We start from the raw sequence: 22,319 nt of genomic DNA, 5'->3' as shown, positions 1-22,319 counted from the left end.
CCTTGGCTTTTTTCCAGAACTCATAGGTCATCCTTCTCCGCCCCATCCGCCACACACAGCTGGTTTATTAACTCAAATGAGATAGGCTATCCCAGTCAAGACATGGATGATACATAAAATCATCAGTCCTCCTTCAGGATCCTGAGGGCTCAGGTCCCTTCTACGCAGTTTACAAGGAAATATAATGAACTATGATGGCAGAATAAAATCAGTTTCCCAGAAGACATATATTATAAAAAGGAAAAGAAATATTGAGGAAAGAGACATAAAAATAGTCAGAAAAGTGCTTGAAAGAAAGGAATGAAATAAATTTGAAAATAGTTCACAAAATTGGCAATAAAACTAGATTTTCAAAAATGCAGGACATTTTCAAGTTTGAAAATTACTCCAGTTTTTTTTAATCATTTACAACAGCAATTTTGAACTGATGTGCCATAAGAATTTTTAAAACATGCAATACTTGACTATTTAGTCAGGGGCACTGATTTATTTTCTCCTAGATTGTCAAAATAAAAAAATGACAAGAGCCAACACAATAGCCATCTGGTGCAAATGAATAAAAACATACTTATTTTTTTTTTGTCAGATAAAGGCAGAAATATAATGCATCTTTTGTTTTGCCACCCAATTTTAGTAATTGGTTTATCTGTGTCATGAGATGAAAAGATTCAAAATAGCTGATTATGAGAATGAACAAGCAACGTGTAACTACCCAAGGGGGTATATCTTTCACCTTTCCTTTCCATTAATTTCCCTTAACTGTTCTCAGTATCTTTCAGTTACATATGAAAACAATAAAGGTAAAATCTTAATACTTTTGATGGGAGAAAACCACCAACTACTATTGTGTAACACTATGCAGCATCATATTTCCAATACTATATGAACAAATCTTACCTAACTTTACCACAATGCAAAGAGTAACTAAGTATTTATTATTCACTTCCTACTTCTAGTGAATTAATTCCTAGTTCACAGACTAATCAGATCAGTGAATTACTGTGTCCAGCTAAAGAAACAGTTATCCAAAGCACATTCTTAATTGAAGCAGAAAAAATTAGAAAAGAAACTGTCCAGATTTATATTGATATAAACTTTTAACTAAATTTATTCACCTCAAAATCAATTATAATGGACCTTATTGTTACATAAATTATTTGGTATTAGCTACCTCGACTAAGTGCTTTGTGGAAGAAAATAATGCTCCCCAATTAACGTTTAATAGAAGAATAACAAGGAGGTCAATACCTATTTTCAGAGGAGACTAAAAATATGGAGAATCAATCAGAGAGGAAAGAAAAGCCCAACATTGCACCATCTGTTATTCTGGGCAAGAAAATATCTGTAACCTTGTTACCACCATCCAGTCGCTGTGATTTCAGAAGGTAGGATAGCAACAGTTACCTTACCTTCTTGCACAAACACTATTACTTCTGCCATGAACAGTTTGCAGGGAGACAAATGCTGTGTTAACTATGTGGTAAATTGCAGTTCACCTTTGAATCTGGCCCGCTACACGTGGTTGCGGGTGATTAATGAGAGCCCCAAAGACCCCAACCCTAGGCGCCATCGGGGGGAAGCAGGGATTTAGGACGGCAGAACGGCAGAAGATGGCTCGGCAGAGCTAGCCTGTTTCCACCACCATCGCTGCCTTGCCTGCACAGTTGTTCAAGCTGCCAGAGGCTTTCTGGTTGCCATGGCAACTGTTGAGCTCTGCTGCAAACTCAAAGCAGGGCCTCTGAAGTTAGGTACCAAACATTGGAGCTCAACAAATGCACTTGCAACTGCGGAGGGAGGAGAGAACGGGAATTACCCGTGTGCTAGGTCTACAACTCCTATGGCTCATAGGACATTTTAAAAATCGGGTTTTTATTGTTTTGTAAAATGAGATGGTTCTTGCCTGGCAATATTCTTTAGTATCATCTTCTGGTCCCCGGAGAGAGGAGACTGCAAATCATCTCGCTCTTAAGGACCGGGAAAGAGAGTTCGGAAACGCGATTACTAAGAATGCACCGAGCACGCCCAATTCATTCATTCGGTTACATAGTCACCATCTCTCTCCTTAGATTCATTTTTCCCGGCGTTGTGCCAGCTTCCGGAGCTGCAAAGAGAAATGAGACACCGCCTCACACTCAAAACGAATGACAATTAACAAAAATTAACCGAACCTTCGCGAGCCTGGGGAAAACTAAGTAGGGACTGCAATCTTCCCACGAGTCTCTGAAAGCGAATTCAGAATCCACACGCGGGAGAGGAAGGAGGCAGCGGCCCCAAAATACTGCCAGGCAGGAGCGAAGGAAGGGAGGAGGAGACCTCTTTCCCTAGGGAGGGAATCTGTCAAGGCCACGCAAACGTTTCCCAGAGGCTGGGAGGGAGAAGACGTTTGTTTTTCTTTTAGAAAGACGGAGCCCTTTTCCCTACTGGGCTCGATTTCTAGTAGGGGGAGGCCCGCCCCTGGGGGCCGTTGATTGGCCCATATGTTTTTTCCCGATAATTTATGCCAGCATCTTCTCGGTCTGATTGGCTCCCCTCTCAATTCCGCTGGGAGTCGCATCCTACCTGGTTGGGAGGTGTACCATCTTCCCACACTCCCTGGTACTCACACACCCGGCTGCGGCTGCGGCGGAGGTGGGAGAACGAGTCCTGGCGTGGAGAACTGAGCGGAGAAAGCGATCCCCATGGGTCCTCGGAAAGCTTGTCTCTTCTCCCCTTTTCTTCTGTGGAGTCAAAGTAGAGGGGTGAGGCTGATGTTCCTGTTACTAACCCTGCATCTCGGAAACTGGTGAGTGCATGCAAGGACTTGAAACTATTCTTTGGTATTGACCCCCTTCCCCTTCATTTCTTTTTCTTTCAAAATTCATTCTAAGTTAAGTAATTTGCATTTCCCCGGTGCATGTGTGATATTTTATAATCATTTTCTTTCCTGATTAATTCTGCCCATTTTCAGATAGAATGAAATGAACCTATGTGTGAAGCATAGAGGTTAGTCCAGTTGTCTTTGACTTGAAGCACAGTCAAAACTAGTCAAGACTCAGTTACTGGGAGGAGAGTAGAAACGATTTTGCCACTAAATTTAGTGAATGAATGCCATTGATGAACTTTCTGATGATTCTTCATTTTAAAGAAAAAGTTATTTTAAAGTTTCATAGCACGGTATGCATGGTGTTTTCTACATACTAATGTTTTCCTTCCCCCTCCCCCTTCTTTTTTGCTATTCTAGAACAAAAAAGTTTCACATCAAGGAAAATTGTAAATATGGCTACAGTCTATCAGGATCATGTGTTATATTTATGTTAGAAATAGCTATGTGTATTTTATTGAGCCAAATTTCAATTATTTTCATTTTAATTAGCTGTCTACAATAAAAATTTTATGGTAATATAAATGTTGTCCTGTGTGTGTGTGTTTGTGTGTGTGTGTGAGAGAGAGAGACAGAGACAGAGAGACAGAGACAGAGAGAGACAGAGACAGATAGAGAGATTACCAGCCTGAAGCCTCCAATTTTGTAGGAGAAGACTTGGCATGCTTGAGTTGTAGTACCTTTCAATAAAACTTTTACATCATGTTGAAAAATGTAAATTGCTCAGGTATTGCATCTGGCTATAGGAGTAGTTGATGAACAAAGTTAAAATATATTGATTAAGACATAGACACTATAAAGGCCTTGGACATATTATTCATATGTATAACTGTGTTATACGTTTTATACAAGTATATATTTAAAGTTATGTTATTGTATGATGTGATTCTGCTTAAAATTCAAGAGTAAAATTCAATTGCTATGCAGATGGAAACATACCTTTATAACTACTTGCATCACTGCTAAAATGAATTATTGTGATTCATTGTAGTATATATCAAGAGTGAATATTTTTGTCAATACCAGCAGATAAAACAATTATATATTCTTTCTGAAAATATAGAATAAAGTGTGCTAGGTAATATTAGACATGACAGAAAATGTTTGACATGTAATGCTTTTTTTAAGTATTACAGTTTTAGTTTATTTACCATTTTTCTTTAGAAACTTAAATGTTCAGGGTACAAGCATACTACTTGATTAATTTCTTATATATAGGTTGTGTCACAATGGCTTATTTCTTTGAATATATCATGGAAAAAATTATAGAAGATATTTTGAAAAAATATGTATCCGTGTTCTCATGCATCTTCATAATATTAGAAATGAATTAGTGTTCTCATAAATAAAAACAGATTTACACAGTGGTTTTCTGAAATAATAAACTGTATTCTCTTTTACCATTGTAAGTGCAAGTTTCCCTTGCAAGCTAATAGACAAGCTGCTCACTAAAGGACATAGAGAGTTGTTTTGTTTTAAACAGTATCTTTTGTTTTTGACAATACTTACATTATGATTGTCATAACTGGCTCCAGAAAGCTCTTCAGGCTGTTCAGAATTTAAAAAGTTGTGTGTTGCAGTGGATAGAGACGGGTTCTGGCAGTCTGGAGCCATGATTTTATATGTCAAGAGTCCTAACCTCTGAAGAGTTTCTTCATCAAAGAAAGTAAGGGCATTAGTAGGTCATCAATGATTGCTTCAACTTTTCACATGCAATATGTCCAAGATTTGAACTGAAACATCAAATAACTCAATAGTTGTTTTAGTGGATTTTCGTAGTAGTTTTCAAGAGGGAAGTTCTAATTGGAAATTCCATGTACATTCTGTACCATATGTATGAAGAAGTGAGACAGAAGAGACATGCAGTTCATTTTATCATAGTACTATAGATAATCTGGATTATTCTAGACAGTAGATAAAGACTTAAAAAAATAAAGCTATATGTTGCCATTATAATGAACTCTTAGATCCTCAATTATGAGAATTTATATCTTCACTTTTTTAAAGTAGTTACAGTGTAGTGAACTTTTCATTTTTTAAATATTTAGTGGAGATAACTGATGTAAACATATAAACCATTTACATATATATTTCTTTCTCTCTTTTTTCTTCTTTTAAGGAATCTTTTCAAAACTAACCATAGATGGTTCTGTTTATAAGAATTTTGTTGTTTTATGCTTGTTTCTAAAATAAATCATCAAAGTCATCTATTTTGAGATTACCAAATTGGAAACTCTAATTTCTTATATCTCAGCAGAGAGCTTATTTCCTCATTAGTTTCCATCAAGAGCACAAAGGAGAGACAGTATATTGATTTTTATATTGCCGAACTATGAAAACCTATCTCATTGTTGTAACTAAAGCTATAGTCATGGTTTCTGTGTTTCATTCTCCATGAGGCTCTATGGCATCTTGACAAATTACTTAAAATCTCTTAAGCTTAATTGGACTTAATTTGTAATTTTGGGGGAAAATCTGATTTTCATCACTTTTTAAAAAGAATTTAAAAATGTTTTCATATTTTAGCTGTTCTAAAAAGTAATTTATGTTTTGACTAAGAAGATATATTTTGAAAGAGATCAAGAAAAATCATTTGTTTTGATTTTTTAAAACAATTTCATGAATCAGTAATATACAATTTAGCATTCAGTTGCCCAAATAGAAATATCCAAACATGCTTGCTTTATAAAATATATAATTTCAAGTAATTTCAGCAATATATTTTGTTGAGGGAGTTGTGAATGAATGATTTTTGTTTTAGTCATCTGGACTTTTGCTTAATTTTCTAGCATATACTAATGATCACCATGCAAACTTGAGGGCAAAATAGCTAGGTGTGATGTTTTATGATAATTAAATATTCAAAAAACTGAGAAAAAATGATTTTGAAAGTAAAATTCAAATGCTGTAATCCATAAATCCCTTGTGTGTACAATCTTTTACGTATACCTTTATTAACATTTTATTTTATAATTTACTTTAGGTACACACTTTTGACTAAGCAATGAAATAAAATGTTTGACATTTCATTAAAACTAAAATAGGCTAATTTAATATTGTATATTTATATTAAGGTGGTTGAAATGTGTTTAAGAAAATAACTGTGAAGGTGAAGTTCCAAAGGAGAGGAGACATAACAGGGGGGAAAACTGAGCAAATGACTCAATATTATGAAAATATGGTAAATCACTGCAGTGGGGTAATGGAGACAAGTAAACACAAATTGAATATACAGACCTGAGGAGAATAATTGACGTATATGAATGGCACCACAAGAGAATTCGAGACTTTAACATCAGACGTAAATTCTTGTTTCAACTCTACCATTTCCCACCAGGTTGATTTCAGGCAAACTTTTGAGGCAGAGCATCCTCATTTGTGAAGGACAAAATAACATTTACCTTTTCAGATTATTTTAAGATCAAGATAAAATATATTTGTGGAAAAAATATAACACAAATTTTTAACTAAAAAGACATAATAACAGATACCCTGGAATTACATTGATTCTAATATTATTTATCATCTTTACAGTGGTGTTAAGTGCAATGAAGTGAAGTCATTTGATTCTTGAGTATTAATATCTTTTGAATTTGAGATAGATTCTTCCTTTACAACAATTATTTGTTGAATGCTTTCAACATGCTAGGTTTGCCCAGACATGAGTACTATACATATATGGAGCTAACCTTACTGCAAAGACCTAAACTTATACTATTAATCAAAAGAAAACGTCTTGTAGTCAGAATAAGGACATATACCTTTAGAACTCCAAAGATAAACAAAAGAATCTAAATATTTAAGGACAGGGGAGCTGATGGAGTAGATCACAATCAAGGAAAGAGTAGAAGAAAGCTGTGAGATTTCTCACAGCGCTACCAGAGGACTATGGGCGAAATGTCTCCAAAATTCTAAAGTCAAGTGTTCAGCTTGGAGGGTTATACCTAGCAAAGCTGCCAATCAGAGATAAAGGGAGAATGAAGTCCAAATACTCTTAGTCTACCCATTTTACAGCTGGGAAAACTGGGGCACAGTGATTTTTAGGAATTCGCTAAAGATCGTCTTGCTGATAAGTGCTGAATCCAACACTCAAATCCACATGTTCTAGGCCCGGAGTGTGTACCCTAAAGCACCACACCTCTCAGATTACAAATGCTGTATAAGTAAACCGAATAACATGAGTATGGATGAAGGAACAAAAAGGAAGGGAGGAGAGGAAGACGGGAAAGGCAGGGGTGGATAGCGCAATTGAAAGAAGCACAGTAAGTGTAGAAATCTGTTGTGTACCTTTCACATAATCTGAAATATTAGGTACAGTACTAGACTAATTATTTTGGTAAAAACTAACAAACTGGAATGCTTGATCTATAAAAATCACCATAAGATAAAGTGTTAAAAGCAAGAATTTTAGAATTTACGTATGTTTTGTTGAAGAATCAGGTGGCTATTTATTTCTAAACGTGCTATATAAATCATAGTTGAATTTATTATGTCTATGTGGAAGAGACAAACCAGAACCAATTAGTGGAAACTATGTGAAGGGATTTTTAATACAAACACTCTGTAACAAAATGAAGGATGCCTTATCACTAGGCTTATTCAAGCAGAAGCTTGTTAGAGTTCTTGTACTCTGTGGGAAGCAAATGACAATACATGGTATTTTTCTTTTAAATACCTCAGAAGCTAATTCTATCAGTATTCAAATAGTTTATCCAACTGAAGCCCCGCGTTTCAGGAAATATAGCTGTTATCTCATTCAGTAAACATTTATTGAACATCAGCATTCATTTTTGTCTACTATGTATTAAGTAGAGTTCTGAGACCTGGAGAAATAGTGGTAAACAAGATGTAATCCTTGCGCTGATAGTGTTTATGCAATGTCTATAAAACATATATGTGATAGCATTTCTGCCAGATACACAGGACAAAGAGAGCAGGGTCCCTGCTCCCAGTGAACATAAATTCTAGAATTTATGTTTATTAATATAAACAAGCAAAGACAATAAAATACCATAATTTCTACCTAGAATTCTAGATGAGCTATAGTGGGGATAACAAGGAGGCAACTCTGGGAAAAGTGTGAATCTTCTTAGCTTTCATGGGGTAAGTTTAGGTCAAGGTTAGGGAAGAATAGAGAGAGAAAGAGACACCACTGCCGTTATGTGGCCAAAGGCATGGTCTCAAAATTTGGTGGCCTTTTGAAAATAATATACCTATATATTCTAGAAGATTTTTTACTCTGGTCATCTAACATATGACATTAAGATAGTAACGTACTATTAAAGGCTAAAGAGTTCAATTTAATGATAAACTTCTGAACTTTAGGAATCCTTTCCTCCAAGATATAACATATTTAAAGATTTAACATTTCTTCTTATTTTTAGACAAACATATTAAGTAACATATATCTGAGTAACACAGTAGTGGAGACTGTGCAAAGCGGTAGATATGTAGAAGTAAAGTTAACATGGACTATGTTTTCCAACCTGTAGCTGGACGAGCAAATCAGAAAGTTTATGATTGGAATATAATGGGCGTTAAAAAAAATCAATGGAGTAATTTTGAAGGTCTAATTGGCTCTATTAATCAACTTATCTATCGGGTAACATCCCGTCTAATAACTAGAAAGTTACTCTGAAGGGTTGTACAAAATGAAAGATTTTTATAGAAAGAGGGGTGGGGTTGGGGAACTATTAACACTAGAAAAGAGAGTATTATTTTGAGACCAGTATGTGTTTTTTTTTGTCAGGGGGGAGTAGAGAAGGAACACAAGAGTTTTTATCTTGAGTATTTCCTTTACTTTCTGGGGTGGGGAGTGTCATAAGGGCTCACTTGACAGATTACCTTTTGGTGTTGACCAGAAAATCCAGACTGGTTAATTACGGTTATGTTTCAGGGAAAAGTTGAAGTAGCACTAGTCCAGGGATTATATGTAGGTTTGATAAAATGGGCTTTAGCACAATGATATCATTTTGAGCCTGTGGTTTTCTCTTTAACATGGGCTTAATATAAATATTTAAATATTAATGTGATCAGGGTGTGATTTGGTTCTCCAAATAGCTTCAAGTCTTCCAGAATCAAGGGCTGTGGCCAAAGACTTAACTATTTGGGCACATTTCTAGAACCATTACTTATGGCTGCACAGTTTGTCAGTTGCTTACATACAAGGACATCATTCGCTTTTCAGTCATCCTAGATGTTTATAATTATCAGAATACTTTTCCAACACATGGAATAGAATGTCTTAAGAATTACCTGTTCTACAAAATAGCCATTTAGACCTGTACAAAGTAGCTCTTTTAGAGGATTACATTTGTATTACTCAGACATGTGTTCTACAAATGAATTTGTTGTCCTGTGCAGGTGGCTTATAAATGTGTATTTGTTTCTGCCATAACCTTAATAACAATTCTTTTTACTGTTGTTCTTTCATAGTTGTCCCAATTTTGCCCCCTTGCTCTTCCCTGCCCCGCTCACCCCATCCCACAGTCATTCCCCATCCTTTTGTCCATGTCCATGGGTCATGTATGCTTGTTCTTTAACTAGACCCTTCCCCACCTTTCCTCCTTTAACCCCATTTACCTCTTCTTTCCGCCTCCTGACAGTCTATTCCTTGTTTCCTTGCCTCTGGTTTTATTTTGCATATTTGTGTGTTTTGTTCATTAGGTTCCTCTTATAGGTGAGATCATATAGTATTTTTCTTTCAATTTTATTTTTATTTTTTATGCTGTTACAGTTGTTCCTGGTTTTTCTTCCTTTCCTCACCTCTACCCAACCCCTCCCTCTCCTCTCCCAAAGCCAATCCCCATATTATTGTCCATCTCCATGTGTTGTACATAAATGATTTTGGCTAAACCCTTCACCATCTTTCATCACTCTATAGCTTACTGATGCTACTGTGTTTTAAAAACTAATTCTATATTGGGTAAGCTATAATAATTTAATTTTCTCACTAAGGGGTGCTTACTAAAGTTAATAACAATAGTTTTTAGTTGTTTTTTTATTCACTGTTATTTTAACTGTAAACAGCAAGATTAACTTTAATATTATTTCCATGTATTCATTTATTCAGTGCTTATTTTTTTATTGGATACCTGCTATTTGTCAGGCTCTAGACTAGGTGCCAGTGATATAACATTGAGTGGCTTCAGGGTGCTTAAAGAGGCCATAAATTAATGAAGTAGTCAGTTAAGATTCAATGTGATCAACTTCCTGGAACAGTTATGCACTGAACAGGTTGGAAACACATAGTAGAGAACAGGTTCATACTTTTCTTGGCTTGGCTGTCTTTTCCCTCCTAAATTGCAAGGCATTCCTCTCTGTGTGTGTTAAACGATGGGTTCTGTATTCCCTAGTGTCAGTAAGTTAATCACCAACCTGAGTGGACTATTATTTTACTTATCTAAAACTGTAAAAGTTGAAATTGATAGTTCTGTTATGTGTCACTTTTTCCACTTATTTTACTTCCCCATCAAGCGTTATGAGTAATAAAAAGATTCAGAGTTACAACGCTAGAAAGAAGTTTTTGTACAAAGGAATTTAGCAACTATAATATAAAAGCAGAACGAAGATAACACATTTTTTTCCTTAAATTTCATATTTTACTTTTATTATCTCTGACTTCCCGATCTAAAATCACAGTAGTTCTTATATCTAGCCTTTAAAGGCTAGTGTTTATGGGCTTTGACATTAGGGTGTATTCTACTGAGAAACATTATGACAGGTATGTTTCTTTCCTAACTTGTCACTTGTCTACTATGATTATAGAAGCTGATATTTATAAATAAACACAATTTAACTCATCATGAATAACAGGTTACTGATGAGAACTGGCTTTGGAGTTTCATCTACTATCTCTTAACGATTAATGGAGGAGCCTTCCTCAGCTGTCAAAACCAGGACATTTAGAACCACCTTCATACGAACGGTATTCAGGGTAACTATATTGTTTATCATCCAAAATAAGTCAGTTTGCCAGTGAAAGACGATGCCATTAATATTTATTTGAGGAAAACAGGTGTAAACCAGGCCATCTTATGTAAAGCTCGATGAATGTTTACTTTATGTATAAAAAAATAGTTCGCCTTACTTGATTGACTTGCAGTGGTTCTGGTGCAAGCACAGCACTCCTCCAGGGAACTGGCGGCTGGGCTGACAATCAGCTCTGTCCCGAGGCAGGAGAATTCAGTTGCTAACTTTCGGGGCTGCCGCTATTGATTTCTTGGCAGATTATAAAGCTCTGCTTCTCTCTATGAAAGGCTTTATTTATTTATTTTCATGATTAGAAATTTATTTCAGAGCACTGTCTCCTGGTGTAAAGGAAAAGATAGGCATTAATGTCAAGTTAACTTGTTTTTATGGATTTATATTACAAAATGATACAGAAAGATTATAGCATACTATTAATACACAGAAAAATAAATTTTGTATATCTCCACTATGGTAGCATACTCAGTGTATTCATTATGCTGCTTTCCCATTAAACCTTTAATCATTTTAAACATGTTTTAATAAAATTAGTTATATATTATTTTTCATATAATATTAAATTATGAAAATAATTTTACTTTTGGCACTTCATACTCAACTGAATGCATGCACATATCACATCATATGGATATATCATAATTTACTTAAAGAAACTCTTATTGTAACTTTAAAATTTGACTACCATAAATAATACTGTGATAAGCATCTTGGCAAGTTAACAGTTTTCTGTATCATTTGATTAGTTTTTTCTTTATTAGAAAATAAGATAATATAATTTTATCTATTTCTGCTTTTCAGCACCTAGCAAATTTGTAGTACATAATACTTTCTCTATAAATGAATTAAAGCATTGGATTGAATATTGAATACACACATTAGACAGTTTTTTCTCATCAGAGGGACAGTGTATGTTATTCTTTGAGATTATTATTTTAACAACGCAGAATTCAAAGGCAGAGATGAAGCCTTATACCCACACACAATCCCAATGCGCTTCAAATTACTTACCATCATGGTTGCCCATTTTTATGAATTAGAAAACTCCAAATCCAACCACCCTGATTTGTTTAATAAAGATAAAATGAACATAGATGCTAAAATCCTCAACAAAATATTGGCAAACCGCATCCAGCCATACATTAAAAAATCATCACCATGATCAAGTGGGATTCATCTCAGGGATGCAAGGATGGCTCAATATTTGCAAATCAATATATATAATACATCACAGAAGCAAAAGGAAAGACAAAAATCACATGATCATATCAATAGATGAGGAAAAAGCATTTGATAACATACAGCATCCATTTATGATAAAAACACTCAGCAAAGTGAGAGTAAAGGAGCCACACCTCAACATAATAAAGACCATATATGAAAAACCTACAGCCAATATCATACTCAACAGGCATAAACTTAAATGTTTCCCACTAAGATTGGGAACAAAACAGGGCTGTCTGCTTTCATCATTTCCATAGTATTGGAAGTCTGTGCCACAGCAATAAGACAATAAAAATAAATAAAAAGTATGCAAATTGGAAAGGAGGAATTAAAACTGTCATTGTTTGTAGATGACATGATAATGTACACAGAAAACCTTACAGACTCCATCAAAAAACTACTTGACCTACTAAGTGAATTTCGCAAAATAGTGGGAGCAAAGTCAATATTCAGAAATCGAAGGCATTTTTGTACACCAACAATGAAGTATCAGGATCAGAAATAAGGGAAAAAAATCCCATTTGCTATAGCAACAAGAAAAACAAAGTACCTAGGTATAAACTTAACCAAGGCAGTAAAAGACATTTACTCAGAAAACTACACAACACTGAAGAAAAAAATTAAGGTAGACACAAATAAATGAAAGGATATACTGTTCTCATAGATTGGTAGAATTAACATCATCAAAATGTTCATACTACCCAAAGCAATTTATAGATTCAACACAATCCCTATTAAAATACCAAATATGTTCTATATTTCATATAGAACAAATATTTAAAAAATTTATATGGAACCATAAACGACCCTGAATAGCTGCAGCAATTTTGAGAAAGAATAACAGAATAAGAGGGATCACAATACTTGACATCAAGCTATATTACAAGGCCACTGTAATGAAAACAGTCTGGTACTGGCATAAGAACAAACACATAGATCAATGAGACAGAATAGAGAGCCAAGAAATAAACCCATGTCTCTATGGTCAATTAATATTTGACAAAGTGGGCAAAAGCATAAAATGGAGTAAAAATGACCTCTTCAACAAATGGTGTTAGGAGATCTGGACAGCTACATATAAAAAATTAAATTTGACCACCAACTTACACCATACACACGAATAAACTCAAGATGGATAGAAGACTTAAATATAAGTTGCAACACGATAAAAGTCCTATAGGAGAACATAGGCAGGAATCTCTCAGATATTCCACTCAGCAATATTTTCACCAATATGTCACCTAGAGCAAAGGACATAAAGAATAAACAAATGGGGCTTCATCAAAATAAGAATCTCCTGCATGGCGAAAGAAAACATCAGCAAAATGAAAAGGGAACCAACCATGTGGGAAAATATACTCCTAAGTGCCAATGATACTTCGGACAAGGGTTCAATCTCCGAAATACATAAAGAACTCACATGACTCCACTGCAGGAAGACAAACAACCCAATTAAAAAATGGTCAAAGGACCTGAACAGACACTTCTCCAAGGAGCACATACACAGGACCAAGAGACATACAAAAAGATGCTCAGCATCACTAGCCATCAGAGAAATGCAAATTAAAACGACAGTGAGATACCACTTTACACCAGTCAGAATGGTCATCATAAACAAATCAACAAACAACAAGTGCTGGCTAGGATGTGGAGAAAAGGGAACCGTAATACATTGCTGGTAGAAATGCAGACTGGTGCAGCCACTGTGGAGAACAGTTTGGAGTTTCCTCAAAAAGCTAAAAATGGAGCTGCCTTTTGACCCTGCAATTCCACTGCTGGGATTATACCCTAAGAATCTTGAAACACCAATTCAAAAGAACCCATGCACCCCAATGTTCATAGCAGCACAATTTACAATAGCCAAGTGCTGGAAGCAACCTAAATGCCCATTAGTCAATGAGTGGATCAAAAAACTGTGGTACATTTACACAATGGAATACTATGCAGCAGAAAGAAAGAAAGAGCTACTTCCTTTCGTGACAGCATGGATGGAACTGGAGAGCATTATGGTAAGCGAAATAAGCCAGGGAGTGAAAGACAAATATCATATGATCTCATCTATAAATAGAAACTAACAAAAAAAACAAGCAAGGAAAATAGAACCAGCAACATTGAAAGAAAAAAGAAACTGACAGTAGGGAGAGGGGCGAAGGGTGGGAGGTCACAGGGAAAGAAGAGCCAAAGGTCAAATCAAGGAACTTGTATAAAGGACCCACGGACAAAACCAAAGTGGGGAAGGACTGAGGGTGGGAGGTGGGGTGGGTGAGGCAGGGGAAAGTGGTGGTGGGGAAATGGAGACAAATATATTTTAACAATAAAAAAATTTTTAAAAATGATTTAAAAAAGATAAAATCCGATGTGGAAAATTCAAAGGAGAGAAACAAGTGTTTGAACTAAATCAATATCGTCTTAAATCCTGGCTGTATTATTGAATAGTGTATGTCCTGGGAGTTCTGTAAACTTATTTTTTATCTGTAAAATATGAATTTTAATATTTCCTTCAAGGAATTACTCTGGATTAAATGTTGTAACGTGGGAGGAATTTAGCCCAAAGTTCCTGAAATATGGCAGGCACTTACTGGTACATTATAGACATTCAATAGTAGGGAATAACAATAATACATCAATCTTTAAAATAAACAGTAAATGTACATATTGAAGGGCCTAATATATTAACACTAATGATAAAATTATGTGTATTCAAATTACTTAAAAGGAGTCCTTAACCATGAGTCTCGAATTTGTCAGAGTATTACTGAAAATCATAATTGTTTTCCCCAAATGAACACTCACTCACTCGCTGAACATAAGTAAATGTTACAAAAATCTTTCAGCCTATGAAAGACATTATGATGTGAAATGTTATCTGAACTATTTTTTAAATTATGAGAAGTAATTTTTAATAACCAAAATGATACCAATATGATATTCAAGGTAATAATGAGTAGTTTGAAGATAGTATTAAAAGCTTGGAAGGAAGATATGGAAAAATTAACCTTAATACATTTTTTTCTGTTATTGCCAAAAATGAAGAAAGTTAGCTTTGAAATATTATTGAGGTCAATTTTCATATTACCTTTGAGCTACCTAGGAGAGGGGAAAATAAATCACTATGAGCATGTTGTTTTTGGAATACGAGGATGTTGCTACTGTAAAAAAAATACAACTATGTAAAAAGAAATTATTCAACTGTACTGGTAGTATGTACTTTTTGAAGTTAAATATGGCAGAGCAATGAATATAAATGAGCTCTTCATTAAAATTCTGTTTACTAAATGTACCCTAGTATTTTACATAGAAATAAAAGTTGTATACTATGGTAATAAAATAACCTTACATCTCAGTGGCTTACAACATTGGTTATTTCTTGCTCAGTCTACATGTCCATCATGGGTCAACCATGTGTCTGTCCACGTTACATTCACTCTGGAAGTGACATGATGGAGTAGCCTCTGTCTGAGTATGGCTACTCTTCTGACAGAAGAATGAGAGATATATGGTGAACCATGCACTGACATTAAAACTTCAGCTTGGTTGTGACACATACTCTATATTTTCTATAAGTCAAAGCAAATCACAGGGCCACACAGAGTTCAATGGGATGGGTATGTATAATCCTATCTCAGGAAGGAGGGTTTCAAGTCACATGTCTAAGTTAGAATTGAGTACAATAAAAAGTAATTTTCTGACAGGAAGGAGAGGAGCAACACTGAGAATAATAATGCAGCCCATTATCTGCTGATAATAACTATCAGACTTATTATGGAGATGAAATGAGGTAGCAAATACTATACAGGTTAAGTTTTAATTTAAAATGTTGATTTATACTCATTAAAGATAAAGAGGGTGGACGCTAACTAAACTTATTTGGGTAATCATTTTTTTCAGTATATACATATATTAATTCATTGTTATATAACTTAACTTTATGCAATGCTATATGTTGAATGTTCAAAGGGGTGGAGGCTGTATTAGCTAAGATGTTTAGGTCCAAAGAAAATAGATCTTGAGTGGATAGTGTAGGAAGATTAACTAAAGATAACATAAACTTATATATTCACTACTGGAGAGAAGCCAATTTTTAAAAGACTGTATATGTAAATATTGGGTTGGCCACAAAGTCCATGTGGTTTTTTCCTGAAGTACAAGACACATTTTTCATTTTCACCAATAACTTTATATTTTGAGTATGTCAGCTATCTCCTGCATGGTATAAAGTTGATAGTTCTTAATTGAGAGTACCCTGATACTTTTGATGAATTGCAGATGAATATCTATATTACTGCATTTTCCATCACAATTCAGAAGTAAGCTGAATTTTTTTACATTTGTTAAACACATAGGTGTAGCAGGAAGTGTTAACTGGCTAGTTAGAGCTTGATTACCAGTTTTGCTAATAAGTAAGGTTGTGTTTGGTTAGTTCCTTACTGTCTTCAGTTTTCTCCTTTGCATTATAAAGACAGTGGGCTATTTGATCCTTAAATTCTATTCTAGTCCTAAAGTTGAGAATCACACCCTCAAGTGTATGTAGAAGGTGAGTCACACAGCCTTAGTTTCATGATAAGACAATCTTTGGTGATGTTTTTAGAATAAGATGCCTGAACTCTTCTGATGTAAAAGAAGAAAGCGATAGAGGTGTTCAATAGTTGAATACTTATTTCCTTTTACTTCAACTCTACCCCCAAATATATGTGGAGGGTGAGTCACACAGCCTTGATTTGATTTTAAGACAATCTTTCGTGATGTTTTTGGGATAAGATGTCTGGGTTCTTTTGACTTAAAAGGAGAAAGGCCTAGATGTGTTCAATACTTATTTCCTTTTACTTTAACTCTTTTCACTCATCTTTCCTTTAACCTTCTTAGGTTTATGTGCATTTTTATACATTTTAGCATACTAATTACTACACTCTTCCTGTACTTATTTATATTTTAATTTTAATTTTTGGGTGTGGTGGTTTAGAGTGACCATATATGGTTGTCCAGATTGTGCACTGAACAAATCTAGGGCCACCCTTCACACTTTCAGGGCATAATCTCTATCCTTTTCATAACAGTTGTGGGGGTGGCCAATATTTATTTTATTATTTTTAATATTATGTGTTATATTTTTGTAACATATTAGTTTTGAGTGCTATTATTAGTATGACAGTTAGTATAATGAAGTCACTAGTCTTACTGAATATAAAATATTATGGGTGGCATAGGGGAAAGTGGTGGTGGGAAAATGGAGACAACTGTACTTGAACAATAAAAAATTGTATTTAAAAAAAGAAAATATTTTAAATGCTCTTCCCACCTCTAACTATTCCCTAACAAAATTATAATAATCTTAAACTATGTTTTTGAAATACACAATTTGGTTGAAATTTGTATCATCCTGTTTTATTTTTGGAATTATGTAGTGTTGATAAAGCAGATGATGAAGATGATGAGGATTTAACAGTCAACAAAACTTGGGTTTTGGCACCAAAGATTCATGAAGGAGATGTAACACAAATCCTCAATTCATTGCTTCAAGGTTATGACAACAAACTTCGCCCAGATATAGGAGGTAAGTTTTAGTTATCATTCTGAGATGTGGGGGACTATGAAGACTATATTTACTGATGTTATTTTAATTATAGGTCACACATTCCTTTAGTAGCTGGTGTTATGTCAAACTGCTGGGCTAAACAATTATTAACTGGGATGGCACTAGTTTGAGGGTTTCACAGTCCAATGAACAAATAAAGAAATATAAACATTTCTGATGTAATTATTTTACAACTGCTACAATGAAGGGTACAACAGCAAAGTTTTGATGAAACTTTGAGAAGCTGAGAGATATTTCAGGAGTAAATATTTGAAAAATAGGCATTCTAATTTTGCATAAAAATATACAGATTTAATTAATGTAGAATTATAAGCCTTGATAGTATATTTAGTGTAAGTAATCCTACTTTGGTCTTCTTTGTAAAGATTGTTATCTTTGGTCTTTTGCATTTATGTGTACATTTTATAACATAATGATCTTCTAAGTCTTCCCTGTGAATCTTTAAAACAAACAAAAATATAAATTGGCAAGATTTTATTGAGATTGCATTAAATCTTTGGCCAGTTTTAGGGAAATTGGAATTGGTACCTTATTGAATTCTTCTCATACCAAATTCATGAACATCATCTGTTGTTCAAAGTATATATATTTTTATTAATGTTTCCTTTGAGGGAGCGTTAAATAATGTATATTTTACTAGATTTAATTTTACATATTTAGAGTTTTGATTCAAATATAAATACATTTAAAATTATTTTCTAATTTTTATGAGCAATATATAGAAATTAAAATGGATACTCTGCTTCCTTTCACATGTTCCCATCATATTCTTAGCATATCCATTCTTTCTAGCACATAAAGCATTTCACACTCATTGTAATAAAGCAATGGAATTAACCATTTCTCCAAAGAGGACTGTTTCCTTTTTTGTAGAAAGCTATTTAGAAACTGTGATCTGGGCACGAGGTATATTCATTCATATAGGGTGCCACTTCTTGCCAATCTCAAGGGGCAGAAGTACAATCTCAATACATTGTACACACACATTCACAGACATTTATATTTCTATACCTATCCCTTAATACATGTATTATAAACTATGAATTTATACTAGGATCTCTGATTCCAATCTAAACACCACAGGGTTCAGTCTAGCTTTTTCATTTTTAACTCCTTTTTGCAACAATAAGATGCCTGAAGGGTCAAGTTGAAGAGCATATATGTATAAAGGACCTATGGGCAAAGACAACACGGGGGAATTGAATGTGGGAGGTGGGGGTGGTTAGGGCAGGGGAGAGTAATGAGGGAAAAAATGGGAACAACTGTAATTGAAAAACAATTTAAAAAAAAGAAACTAAAAAGAAGATACTTGACTCTCATTTATCTATGGAATATCTTTCTTGTTCAATTACAATAAATACATAGTTTTATAATTTTTAAATGTCTATGATAACAAATTAACTAGAATAAAATACTTATGTACAATTAGTCTTTATTTTAGCTTTTTCAGTATGCAATCAAAGTATTGATCCTCAAAATTATTTAGGTTGTAACTTCATTTCTGTTTACTTCGCTATGGTTACATTATTTATTTTCAATACAGTTTGGTCCAAGTGTTACTGTTTTAGAATGGAATCAATCCATGTTTACTTTTAATACTTGTTATTGCTTTTTTAATATTTAATTCTCTGATCCATCTGGAGTTTATTGTATGGTTTGCAGCATAATTCTAATTTTTATCTTTCCAAATGGCTTTTTGGTTGACTCAGCATAATTTATTAAAAGAAGAAAAAATCAATCTTTGCCTGTATTATTTGAGATACCAACTTTATTATATATTACAATTTCATATGTAATTTTGTTATATCTTCCTTTTCTGTTTCATTCTCTCATCTGTTCTTCTATTTATTTACCACTACACTATATAAATAGAGATAGCACAGTGTATTGAAACTAAAACATGGTGATAATGTCTTATAAAGCCAGGCCCTTCTCATATTTTCATTTTTTTACCTTTTCAGTCTTTCTGGCTATTCTTGTATTTCAAAAAAATATATGAGCTTTATTTTTTAAACTTATCAACAAGTTTAGCTCCAATAAATTTAAAAAAATTGTTATTTTTATTGGTAATTGTGTTAAATTTATAAATTAACTTTAAGAGAAAAACGTCTTTATTACATTTAGTCATCTAATATAGGAACATGGGCTGACTTTCTAATTCTTCATGTTTATTTTCTACCTTTCAGGAATATATTAAAGATTTACTTATATTGCTTTTTCATATTTCTTAAATTGAATTCTACCATTTATTTTTTCTTTCTGTAAATGGTGTTTTCAACCATAATGTCCTCTGTTTATTGTTTTTGTATATCAGTGTTATGGATATATAAATGGTCATTATCTTTCTGCTACTTTACTGATTTTTTTTATTGTTAATTTAAGCATTGAATATTATGTCTTATGCAAAGAAATAATTTTATTTTTTCTTTGCCAGTTCATGTGCACTTCATTGATATTCCTCATATAATAGCATTCACTAATAATAATAGTGAATAATAGTGGTAATGGTGGGTAACTTTGGCTGTTCTAGATCTTAGAAATGACTAGTGTTTCTTCATATGGATATTCACATTAAGAAATGATCCCTTGGTTTTCTTCACTTTATTTTTAAATCAGGAAATGGTATTGAAGTTTGTTAAGTCCTTTTCAGCATTTCTAAAAATAATTATGAGCTTTTTCCTCTTTAGTACTATTAATATAGTGCATAATATGAACTAAAACAATTTGCATACCTGAATAAGCCCTCTTGGTCATCATATATTATGTATGTAATAAAGTGCTGGATTCTTTTTGCTAACATTATTCAGTATTCATCATGAATATTCATGAGTAATATTAATCTTCCATTTTATTTTTGAGTAATGTCATCATCATTTTTAGGTATAATATTTATGTTTGTTTCATGGAAGAGAGTTTTACTTTATTCTCAAAAGTCCAGCAAGTTATTGGGCATTAACAATACCTGGCTTTTGGAGATTCTGTAGAATTCCATTGTAAAAACATAAGACTAAGGTCTTATCTTTTTTGGGAATAATCACTTTGTTTTCTTACTGAGACTGGTTTGTTAATGTTTTATATTCTAACAGGGCAATTTTGGTAATCTGTATTTCTCTAGGAAAATAAAACCTTTTAATCAAGCTTTTAAAATTTATTTGCAAAGAAGTCTTCAAAGTAGACTCTTAGGATTTTCAAAGAAAAAAACATTTTTTCAACGTTTATTTCCCTTTTGTTTTTCCTATTTTATATATTGTTTTATTACCCCATTTTGATCAAGAAAATTAAAAACAATTGTTTTCCCATGTTGTTAATTCCCCTCAAAACTTACGATTTTCAAATATTAGTTTTCCTGTTAACTATCTCAAAATTTCTACTTTTTTTAACATTCCTTATATTTTATTATGTTTTAATTTTTTGTTATTTTCTAAGTTTTTGAGCGTGGAATTTAATGATTTTTTTAATTTTTAATTTTTGGCATGTGACTATGTTTCTTGTCTTCTGTAGATTTTGCCTCATAAAGATAGCTGCATCGTTATTTACTTGATAACTATTTTAAATTATATCTTCATAAGGACTTGTGTCATTAGCATTTAAAAAAAGATCTTATTCGTCACAATTAAAACTTTTTTGACTTACATTATACTTTACCTGATATCAGGATAGTTACCCACACTTTCTTGTTTCCATTTGTCTGATACTTTTTGTACTTCTCATTAATTTTTGCCTTCATGAATTACTTTATTTTAGCTGTTTCTTGTATGTAACATATTAGGTCCTGGTTTGCGAGCCAAAATGAACTTTTTTATTTCAATATATAAGTGAGCTCTATTTTCTTTACTGAAATGACTGGTAATAGTGTTTGTTCTCAATTCTATCAGAATATTTTAATTATAATTGCTATGTTTCTATATGAAATGTGGGTTCCTTGAACACTAATTTATAATATTTTTATTTTAGTATTTTAGAGGTTTTATGTTTTTGACTATTTTACCTTTGTATTTTTTGTTGTTTTTATGTTTTTTTTATATTTTTAACTTTCTTAATAACCTGACTTTTTAAAAAAACTTCCCTCTTTTGATTATCAGTTGTTAGTTTTTAACTCACGGTTACTGTTCATACTAACAGTGAGCTTTTTTCCCTCTCTTTTACTAGATTATTTTCAGTTAGTGCATTTTCTGCTTTGCAAGAACAAATAACATTTGTAAATTAGTTTCATAACCTTATCTCTGTGTTTATTTTAGTATCTAATATGCCCTCGGTATATGTTAAAATGCTTACCATTAGTCTTTCTTTCTTAAGTTTTCCTAATCATTGCACACTGGTAGGTTTTTCAAAATGTTTTCATCTGCTGAGAGCATTTTGCAATTGACTTGCTGCTTGAAGGACAGATTGGCTGGATGTAAAATCCTTGGTTCTGGCTTCTTTCACTGTTTTCTTATTAGGCTATTTCAAAGTTGACTCACTTTTTGTGTCATTTGTGAGAAGTTTGACACCAGTCCAATTCTTTTGCCCTTGTAATTTATTTCGTCTCTTTTTCTGCCCCCGCTGAAGTCCTTTGGAATTTTCTTCATGTTTTAATTGAATGCTGGTTACTAGGATATGGTTTAGAGTTGTTTATTTTGGGAAACTTTTCTTCCAGGTAACTAATATGTGTTTTTA

At 33.4% G+C, this 22,319-nt stretch overlaps 1 protein-coding gene across 2 annotated transcripts in view; it reads left to right on the top strand.

Annotated features, from left to right (window-relative positions):
* Positions 1-2,606: 2,606 nt before the first annotated feature.
* GABRG1 (gamma-aminobutyric acid type A receptor subunit gamma1) overlaps positions 2,607-22,319 on the top strand; it is a 54,824-nt gene continuing 35,111 nt past the window's right edge. For both annotated transcript variants that reach the window (XM_054582132.1, XM_054582131.1), the window contains exons 1-2: positions 2,607-2,782; positions 17,473-17,621. In XM_054582132.1, coding sequence (XP_054438107.1) covers positions 2,679-2,782; positions 17,473-17,621 — 253 coding nt within the window. In that variant the 5' untranslated portion in view covers positions 2,607-2,678. The remainder of the gene's footprint in view (positions 2,783-17,472; positions 17,622-22,319) is intronic.

The sequence above is a fragment of the Pteronotus mesoamericanus genome, unplaced genomic scaffold (genome assembly GCF_021234165.1).
Source record: "Pteronotus mesoamericanus isolate MK-2021 breed Mesoamerican mustached bat unplaced genomic scaffold, CSHL_Meso_final contig_68, whole genome shotgun sequence".
Classification (NCBI taxonomy): domain Eukaryota; kingdom Metazoa; phylum Chordata; class Mammalia; order Chiroptera; family Mormoopidae; genus Pteronotus; species Pteronotus mesoamericanus.
Note: the sequence above shows the minus strand (reverse complement) of the source record. Positions and strands in the feature narration are given on the sequence as shown.